General features: G+C 45.6%; 1 protein-coding gene across 2 annotated transcripts in view; it reads right to left on the reverse strand.

The window, feature by feature from the left end:
• The window catches only part of LOC139055422 (monocarboxylate transporter 2-like), a 42161-nt gene extending 31928 nt beyond the window's left edge, over positions 1-10233 (reverse strand). The window contains exons 1-2 of one of the 2 annotated variants that reach the window (XM_070532885.1): positions 10110-10233; positions 9929-10044 (exon numbers count right to left, since the gene is read on the reverse strand). In XM_070532885.1, coding sequence (XP_070388986.1) covers positions 9929-10044; positions 10110-10126 — 133 coding nt within the window. In that variant the 5' untranslated portion in view covers positions 10127-10233. Of the gene's footprint in view, positions 1-9928 lie in introns of both variants that reach the window. The other variant, XR_011511741.1, reaches the window with a different exon arrangement.
• Between the last annotated feature and the right edge of the window lie 736 nt (positions 10234-10969).

The raw sequence follows: 10969 nt of genomic DNA on the forward strand, positions 1-10969 counted from the left end.
TCCAGCCTACATGAATATTTAGTTGGTGTGGTGTATTACCGACCTTCTCCCGCATCTCACTCGCCCTTATGTCTTTCTACAATCCCCCTGTCACAACCTCTTTATTCAGTGCCTTGGTCAAGTTCTTTCATTCTCTTCCCTCGACCACCCATCTCCTCCTAGGGGGAGATTTTAATGGCCCTCACACGCTCTGGGGCTACCCCAGACCCCGAATCGCGGCCGCCTACTCCACCGTCTTGCCCACGACCGCAACCTCACCTTTTTTATTACTCCTGGCTCCCCTACTCGAGCGGGCACTGTCTCACAGCGCTCCACGACACCCGACTTCTCTTTCTCCAGGGGTACCGTTTCCTTTCACTGGCAGATCACAGCTGAAAACCTTCACAGAGACCATTTCCTCATTCATATTAGCGCCTCACTTTCCCACATCTTTCGATCGCACTCAACTGCTCACACTGACTGGCACGCATTTCGCACTAATCTCCTATCCACATCCTTTGAATCTTATGACGACTGGGCGGTGCGCATCTCCGCAGCGCTTTCGACCAGTAGCCGTCGCGTTCGCTCACGTCACCCTATCCCAGACCCGTATCTTCTCTTTCTCCGCTTATGGCGTCAGCGTAAACGTCTCCAACGCTCCTTGCGCTCCCAACTCCAAAATACCCAACTTTCTTCCCGGATTGCTGCACTGCGGGCCGAGATAGTCGCCCACCGCGAGTCCCTCGAGCATTCTCGTTGGAGTGCGCTTTGTGACGGCCTCGACTCCGCATTGCACTCTCGATCCACATGGTCCCTTTTTAAATCTTACGTACGAAGCCTGCCCTTGCTCCCATTCTAGCAAAAGCCCTTTCTCAGGGGACTCCCTCCGATGTCTTTGACAAGCTCACTTCTTTGTATCTCCCACCCCCTCTCACACCTTCCTACCCAGCCTTCTCGGGCAATCCTAACCCAGAGCTCGACCGCCCTTTCACTATTATTTCTATGATTCCGAAGCGGGGCAAACCTCCCTCCCTTTCTAACGTTCGCCCTATCTCATTGACGTCGTGTTTTGGCAACACCTTTGAGCAAATGGCTTTGACTCGCCTCTCTGATATTTTTAGGCAAGAGAATTCTTCCCCCATTCTCTTATCGGCTTTCGACACCGCGTCTGTGGACAGGACATGCTCCAGATTTTCCAGCACACCTGTCTCTCGCCCACCCCCAGCCAGATCCACGCTCTTGTGACTGTTGATGTACGCAAGACCTTCGACGGTGTGTGCCACGACCACATCCTGTATCAACTCTCTTTGCTGGACTGCAGCAACCACATGCACTTTCATCTCCGTTCCTTTCTCTCTAACCGAGTGGCTCGCTTTCGAGTGGACACACATCTGTCCGACTCCCACCCGCTCACCCGTGGCACTCCTCAAGGTGCTGATCTCTCTCCTACCCTCTTTAATCTTGCTATGACCCCGCTCGCCTCCCAACTAGCCCAAATGCCTGACCTCCAGCACATCTCTTATGCCGACGACGCCACCCTCTGGTGTTAGCCTTGTTCTCCTGGTCACGTGCACAACACCCTGCAACATGGCCTCGATCTCATTAACTCCTTTCTCTACACTGCTGGCCTGTCTCCTGCTCCGGAGAAATCCGAGCTCCTCCTTCTTAACTACTACTCATACCAGCTCTCCCACAGCGCCCTAATCTCCCTCCATCTTTCCGGCTCCATCTATCACCCAATACAAAGTTCATGGCTTCCAGTTGCATGCAGCCAAGAATGTGCAAGCCCTCCACCACGCTATCAGGACTTGTCACTCGGTAACTCACCTCCTGCGGTGCGCGGTCACTCGGCACTCGGGCCTCCACGAGGCTCATCGTGCCGAGTTGCCCATGCGCTCGCCCTCAACAAGTTTCTGTGCTTTGTACCTTACATTTCCTTCACCCACACTCAGCATAACCCCCTCGAGACCGCCCTTGTGGGCCTGGACAAGGCAACTCTCAACCTCCCTATCACCACCTCTACTGCTAAGCTCTTTGCCACAGGCCTCTTCCATACTCTTCGTTCTCTTCTATCTATCCACCGTGACTCCCAGCTTGCCCGGCTTTCTCTTAACCATCAGGGTCGGTGACTACTGGTCCAGGCTGGTATGTCTCCCATTCCCGTTTCCACCTTTGCCTCTTCAAAAGCCACCCCGGCTCCGAATCTCCGCATCCTCGCCCTCCCGTCCAATATGTCCCCTGTCCTGCATGCCGGTCGTCGTGACGCGAAAGTAGCCTCCTCTGACTTAAACATTGTCGGCTTGAGTACATATGCATGACATGCGTCACACTAACCGTGTTCCTCAGATGAAAAATCACATGAAAGGATTGCGATCTCACAACTTAGAAGAGGTGATGGAAAAATGAGAGGGGAGTATTAGGCCGTCAAAAAAGACGAGTTTAAAAGGCGTATGGAAGAATGGAATCACAAATTGGACAAATATATTAAGTGTAACCGAGAGTACAGGCAAGGTGATAAGGTTCTTTTGTAAAAGATAAATACTACATAGCATTTTAAAAATAATTTCACTTACTTTGGAGTACCCCTTCATATAACGTTCCCGAGTGCAGTGTAGGATAAAGCTTCATGCTGATCTCTTTAGATGTCACGAAAATTGCAGGTTCTCATAATGTGGTTCCGCAAACGTATGGTTATTTATTTATTTGTTTCAGATACTGTCAATCCCAGTGGGGTTGTTACAGGTTGGACATATACTATATACTCACAAATAGCGATAAAAACAAGTTTACATAATTTCAACTATAATATTTGCAATCGACACGAAGCAGATATACACCAATGGTAGGAAATAAAACATGAATGGTACATCGAATTTGGCAAAAAGGGGTGAAATTGCATAGGCAAATACAGTGCTCCTACATATTTTATTTTATACAACGACATGAGTGGTGTGTTATTTCCGGCTAACATATTCTAATTATTGCGCAACAAGTCTTCTATAAGGGTTACAAATTTCGGCAATGATGTGTTAGTCGTTATGCAGGGGTCCAGGCTATTCCATTCTCTTATTGCAAGAGGAAAGAACGAATATCTAAAGCAGTCAGTTCGAAATGCATACTGTTTAAGTTAGTGAATGCTTATGCCGGGAAGGTCTGGTGTCAGCTAGGGATATATACGACAAAGTATTTATTCGTAATGTATTGTCTATTAATTGGAACAATACATTTAGCCTTGCTAGTTTGGCGCGGTTTCGCAGAGTAGGTATACAGGCTTGTTTTAGCAGTTGGGTAGGTGAATCGCTATTCTTGTATTTGTTAAAGATGAATCTAATTGCCTTTCGCTGCACTCCTAGTTTGGTAATAAGCTGTTGTGTATACGGAAACCAAATTGTGTTGCCATATTCGAGAACTGGGCGAATAAATGCGTTGATTGGTAGCAGTTTAATTTCCGGTGGCGCAAGTCGACGTCTTCTTCTGAGAATCAAGAATCAAGAATCAAGAAGTCTTTATTGAGTAACACAAACAAAATGTATACACAGATATTTGGACCGATAGCCAATGAGGCTAGTAAGCGGTCCAATACAAAATAACATATAGGACAGCAATCACAAACACATTGAAGAAAAACTAACTTTGTAGCCTTGCTTCCATTCCCAAAAAATGTTTCTTGCATGTCAGTTTGAAATTCCTAGCTTGCTTTACTTCAATTGGCAACGAGTTCCAAATTTTCGCTCCTGTAAATTCTATTCGTCTTTCTCCGTATGCATTATGGCAAATAGGAAGGTGATTATGGCAAATAGGAAATAGGAAGAACAACCGTTTTAAAGCAGATGGTATGATAGTGTTAATATGCGATTCCCATCCTAGGTCATGTGAAATGATCAAGCCAAGATATTTTTGCTCATGAACTCGGGTGAGTGGTATGTTATTGATAGCGTATTCGAAATCCGACCTATGTTTGCGGGTTATAGATAAAAAGGCCGTTTTTTATGCGAAGCATATTACGAGGGCTCAACCCAGCTCCTCAGGCGCGGCGGTGACCATGAAATCACGTGACACCGTGACGTCACGACAGAGGAGAAGTGGCTTTGGCTCAACTCTTGCAAGACGGGCTGGGTGGGAATCGAACCAGGGTCTCCGGAGTGTGGGACGGAGACGCTACCACTGAGCCACGAGTACAACGCTTCAAAGCGGTACAAAAGCGCCTCTAGTGAATGCGGTGTTGCCTTAGAAACGCGCTGTTTCTAAGGCGTGCGTCTCTTGCTCAGGCGCACATTTCGTTGCCGCGCCGAACGCTGCTTTGCTCGACGCTCACCGCGTCCAATGCGGGGCGCGTAGTCGCTGCCCTGTAGCCCATTGTCTTACACCCCTTGGCGGGTCGACGGGAACGCTGTCGCGTTCCACTCTTGAAGGCGAAGAAGTAATGCATGAGTTGTTTCTTCGTCTAGCCGAACCAAATATAGCCAAGCAACAGCAGTTCACCAGGCTAAACAGTGGTTCAACAACTAAAATAAAGGCTAGTATGCTTCGCATCCTGGGCTTAACCTTACCTAAGCCACAGCCATTTTTTTAATGTACACTTCCATCTGCCACTTTTTACACCACTTGACTACATCATGAATCTACATCACACTACATCATCGTTATGTATGTCAGTCCGCCTGTTGCAATGCTCGCAAGTGAGTAACCGAAAGCTGGGCATTCTCGGCCCTTCCGCATATGACACAGCATAAAGCTTCAACTCTACTATTGCTTCTCTTATAGCAGGGGCACCCCTCTTTCTCACTGTCGCTTATTATTCTGTCACCTTGCTAATATGCACCACTTCTGGAGACTTCTTTATGGTGTTGACCGCTGAACTTGTGCGACGTGTGCCTGAATAGATAGTGGCACCCTTCAAGCCAAGCATGCATTTTAATATGGTCAATTTAAAATATGCAGTTGTCTGTGACAATCTTAAGGAATCAAGGTTTTGTTTTTTGTATAATGCATAGGCAGCTCCCCTAAAGAGGGCGAGAAACAATATTTTTGCACCTAACAAAACCGGTTAGGCACGCCATGATTTCTTAAAAACATATATCGTGGTATGTTGACAAAGCTACACACTATTAAATGTGGCAAAGAAAGGTCATAACGCATTATAATTTGAGGGTTAAAGTGCGTGCGAGCACTTCTAGCCTGAGCCCCTTTTGGCATAGACACAATTGTCGCACAAAGGGACGCCTATGTCATTCCCAAGCTTCTGGGATAAGTACAAACTGAATAGGCGCTTGTTAAGATATTGAGATAGTACCATAACGAGCCTCATCCAAAGCGCCATTTCTTTTACCATTTAGGCAATGAAGCCACCATTCTCTTAAAGGGATAGGCAACCATTCATAACATAAATCGAGGTAGCCTCGCTGAAATTGTATCTCCCATTGACTGAAACGAGCCGCGCACCAACTGACTAACGCATCAAGCTTGTGTGGTCACGCAGCCAGTCATTTCTTCATTGGCATGTTTGGCAAACTAAACAATCCTATTTGATGGGACCCGTTTGAAAACAAATGGAATTTTTAGTAGGGTGATGCTTAAGGAAACAAGCAGCGCTAGCAAGTCTTACCGAATTGTCCAGCATTATATTGACTGTAATTATATTGACTGACTGAACTGGATTCCAGTTCATATCGATTCAAGATCATCTCGGTCGACTGACCAAAATTCATGCAATTGCCCAAACAGCATGACCCTTTTTTTTTTGCCAATATATGGCAAGACATTTATTCCTTCATATTATTTCACGGCTTTATATCCAAAAATATGTCTGTAAATGGTCTCTAAAATTAATTTTCATTATTTTACAGGATATGCAGGCAGCAAATAAAAGTACGCAGACCTTAAATTGAAGAGGAGCCCAGGTTCCATGCTGCAGAAAATGGGGCCCATAAGCAACTCCTTCTAAGGAATCAAGCAGCGAGTAAATATTCCTACTGACTGCTTCATAGTTCGTTGTGCTGTGACAGGCACTGTGACACACAAATGTAGTGCAAACAAGAACACACGACAAGTGAAGCGCAATCTGTCAGCTAAGTTTGATGAACAAGGAGGAATAATTTATACCCGTAGCTGCTATCATCTGCTGCAGGTTGCATGTGGTAAAAGAGCAGAAAAAAGTAACGAAATGAATCAGAACTGACAATGTCACCAACTTGTATCATATCGAGGCGCTATGTTAGAAGTTGTGTTTGATGGTTAGTTGTGACACACACGGTCCCTCACGCAGGCTTCAGCACCAACCGCGATGTTGCAAAATGCTCGCATATTTGTCATCATCTTGCACTTGCTTCTGAGCAGGATTTCCGTGCTGTCAAAACATTGTGAGCAACGCCATCTCGTGCAGTGTGCATCTAATTTGTCGGGTGCATTTACAAGGCTGAGAGCATATCTGTGATCCCTGTGCCTCTGATTTCAGCACTGCCCCGTTTGTCTAACGTAAGCGCAGTTGTATGTGAGCGGTACCTTGTAGATGACTCCTTTTTTATGTTACATGAGCGCAAATTCGTCGTGTACGAAGAGGCAGCCGTTTACAAGGTACTGCTCACTAGCAACTATGCTTACGTTGAATGAACGGGCTGCTGCTTGAATCAGATGCTCTGGCGACACACATACTAAGCCTAGTAAATGCATCAGACAACTTGGCTCCGCACCGCAAGAAATGCGGTTGCACACGGGAAAAAATCCTGCTCAGAAAAAGGTGCAAAGTGACGAGAGAGATATGGTAAGTATTTTGTGAGCTTCCGGATGGTGATGAGCCGTATATGTCACTGCCTCATCAAGTGAGTTGCCTTTTCGGTTCTGATCGATTCCGGGTTTCTTTTCTTTACTTGTATTGTGCATGTAACTTCCAGCTGATGCTAGCGGCAATATATATATATATATATATATCTGCACTACACTGCACTCTGGGGAAAGGCTTTGCGGGACTGGCAGGGAAAGGGTACGGAGAAGAAGGAGGGTGGTGGTATGGCGAATATGATGATCAGGAGGACTCCACAGCACGCTGTTTCTGTGCAATGCGTACGTGCAGACTTCACATCAGAGCGCCGCACAATCATCTTCGCGGGTAGAGCTAGAAGTTGCTGTAGTGTGGCTAGCAGGCTGTAAATAGCTCTCGTAATTTTTGACGCTGATAGCGCTACTGGCGTTTGTAAACCAGACAGAATAGCAGCTGCAGGGCGTCGAATATTTGTTGCAGCAACGCTTTGATGACAGAGGGCGATGGTGAATTTTCAGTTCACTGTCCTTGTTCGCGGTGACAGTCTAAAACGCGTGTGCGCGGCGGCAAGCATGGCTGTACATTCGATTACGGGCTTTGCGCGGCTTGCTCGAAGCAACGGTTCTGAGAGATCTATCGATGCCGATTCAGCTACCTTCTGCTGGACTTGCAGAATTGGGGCTAGAGAGCTCTCGTTTGGACGCACAGTTCGTCCGCATCGACGAAGTGATTGTCTCCTCCGGTGTTGCACCCACGATGCCGCCTCTTTGTGCAACGTGTTTGTCATGATCATTTGGTTCAATATTTTCATCACGTTTTTCTGTTGAGGATAGCCTTTCGGATTGGCTTAGTGTGGTACATCACAATCGTAGCGACACTAATAATTGAAGGAGCATTTGTCCACTGCACACTCGCAAAAAGGAATTGCGCAGAGTGGACACCCAGTGCCACCTGAGCACAACAATGCCAAATCGCCGCCCGCTGTACAGTTGTCTAAAACAACTCTAGAAAATGCGTGGTCCCATTTCAGACTAATTGTCGGCATTATCACAGTGGGCTGAAGAGCACCGAATATTGTTGGTCAATTACCACAGATAATAGGGTATTCATTTATAGTGTTCTTGCTGAGCATAAACCGTGTTGTAATGCTTTCATATTCGTTTTCAGTGCTGACGGTTTCGTCTTCCATTTTCACTTAATGTTTGGTGTTATGACAGCCTCTTTATTGAAGGGTGTTTTATCTTTTTTGTGCATATTGTTTCACATCATGACGCTGCCATCAGCGTCACTAACGTTGGCTCCGCCAATAAAGCCCGGTTTAAACCCCAAATCAGCTTGACTGCACGTATAGCTGAAAGAGCCAGTCAATCCTCCTATGGCATTGCAACGACGTGAGTTACCCCCTCATTCGATCAGACCACATACAGACGCTAAGTTCTGAACAGGGCAAGTTCCTCGGATGACCTCCCTTGTGTACAGTGCTGCCAAGCGCGCTTCGGCTACTTGTGTTGCGACGAATGCCGTCATTCTTCTACGTAACTGCACCACTGTGGGAAACTCCCGGTGTTCCATCTTAGTGTCGCAGATCACGCTACTTGAAGGCAACCAAATCACTGGGCTCATTCTTTGTATTTACCGACCAATGAGAATCTTAAGATACATTAGATTCAAAAGAAGTTTTTTGTGCGTTGTGGAGAATGTGGCATCAATCTTATATACTCAAACCTTATAAATTATATACAATAAATTATATTTTACAGTAACACAATAAATTAAAAGAATACAATTTATTACAATAAATTAAATACAAATGCCTGTTTCGAACGTGTACAGCTATCATCTTTGCAAAGATTTTAAACAAAAAATAAAGAATAACAGCTCCCAAACCTAACGCAATGTATCACAATGTACAATAGACGCAACTTCAAACAGTAGATGCTTGCAACATTGAGAAAAACACATGCCCACTGACAGGCTACAAAACATATTTCCTTGGCTATTAAAAACTTTGAGCAGTAGGGCTATAAATACTGAAACGCTCTCTTTTTCAGAAACACGTAATATGTAGAGCATCATAATTGTCTACCTTTTGTAACGTCCAAAAATATTGAGTCTTATTCCCCCCCCCCTATTTCTTACATGGTCTGCTTTTTTTTCTGTATTACTTTGTGTGCATGCTGTTTTCTGTGTGTCATTTTATTTTTTCTGTGTTGATTTTTATTATTTGGAGCTTCAAGTTACGTGTCCTGCATATTGTATATGGAATTCCTACGTACTATTTCATGCACTGTGTTTTGTGTATTCATCCCAATTACCTACATTCTATGCCAGTTATGTGATTTGCTTTTGGCGTACGCGCAATTGGGATTGTTACTTGTTTATTACGTACCATGTATTGCGTCTTTATTTATTGTGCATTAAATGTGTCGTATATGTACTTGTTTCCTCGCTTTTTGTACGCTGCCTCTCAGTCAGTAAAAGGGTACCCACGGCTACGTCCAGCTGTCATTTATGACAGCTTTCCCTACCGAGCCCTCGCATCATGTAAAACCTACTTGATGCGAATAAAATTCAAACTTTAACGTTACACAGTAACTTTATCGTGGAAACAACCTAATCTCTACCTGCCTTTTTGATTGACATAAGTAGAAACATGCCTAGTGCTACCCATTGTATTTTAGATTTTAACATATATTTCTCCACGCCATCGTAGTCGGTGTTTTTCCCCGCCTATTTCTGCATTTATCACTTCGATGTGGACCGATGGCCTAGTTACTGCTGGTCACAAGTACAGACCTTTAGCTCAGCAGGAGCTCACACTGTTGACAACCTTTAGTGTTTCGGTTCATTTACAAGACAAAAGACGCAGAAGGTAGGTGTTATTCACACCTACCTTACATCTTGTGATTACCGTTATTCAATAACCCCTCCGCGCGGCTTAATCGTAAAAAAAATATTATAGGTTTTTACATGTCAAAAGCACGATCTGATTACGAGGCACGCCGTAATGGCAACTCCGGAAATCTGTGCCAACCGGAGTTCTTCAACATGCGCCTGAATCTAAGCACACGGGTGTTTTCGCATTTTGCCCCCATCGAAAATGCTGCCGCTTTGCCCGGTATTCGATTCCGCGACCGGCTTAATCGTGTCCACAAATATCTGCTATGGTATATTAGAATATACGTTACTCACCGGCTACCAACCAACTGTGGACGCTGTCGGGACCATGCTTTGGCACCCGAGAGCAGAAGTTCCAGTGATCCCATGAGCAGCATCGAGGCATGGTGCCTTCTGCTTCGCACTGGCTCCTGACGATCGAAACGAGGCAGAGGATAGCGCCAAGTTGATTTTTTATGGCACCAGTTTATGCTACCTTTTAAGGGCAATCATAATCACCAAGCTGGTACACGTATTATTCTCCTGCACAAACTGCGTATTGGGCACAAAATACTGCTCTCGCGGTCCGTGTTACTGTGCCTGCCAAGTGCCCGGCAGAGACATGACGCGAGTGGTTAATCTCCCTAACGACCGCACCTATATACGCCTTATCAACGGGTCGGACAGAACAGTAAAAGCACCGGTTCTGCTAGCGTGTTTACTAAAGAAGAGACTGGCCAGGCGCTTCACCACGTCGGGTTAGTCTGTTGCCTGTTTCACTAAATGGTGCAAGAGCACCTCGTTTAGTGTTCACGCGAGACGCAACAAAGCACCTTTACACTTTTTGTGCGCAAACAAACAGGGACGAAGAATAGGGGCAACACAAGGACGAGCACTCGTCCTTGTGTTGCCCCTATTCTTCGTCCCTGTTTGTTTGCGCACAAAAAGTATAAATATGAATATGTTCCAACTAGGCCGACTCGCAGTTAAAGCACCTTTTTCATTCTGTTCGTATACGCTGGACAGTTATTTTCAAACAAAGTATGCCTATGCGAAAGATCAACAATTTTCCATGCGATAAGCGTCAGCCACTGACCGGTGGTGAAATGCGCATTCTAGGCCGCGTTAAAGCTAGCTCGTGAAACACAAATGGCTCATCCTAACTCAGCTGGCCCAGGAGCCGTTAAATATCATCCAAAGCGATAGCGGAGTCATGCCTTGTTTTCCGGTCACATTTTTGGCTGCTGCATGGAAGAAGACGCGCAATATTTTACACAGAATCCTGATCAACCTGATAGCATGCTTCTTTGGCTTGATCGGGCTAGGTGAATACTTGTCCACGCTCCGTCACAGAGG

This window comes from Dermacentor albipictus, chromosome 2, assembly GCF_038994185.2.
Source record: "Dermacentor albipictus isolate Rhodes 1998 colony chromosome 2, USDA_Dalb.pri_finalv2, whole genome shotgun sequence".
Lineage (NCBI taxonomy): Eukaryota > Metazoa > Arthropoda > Arachnida > Ixodida > Ixodidae > Dermacentor > Dermacentor albipictus.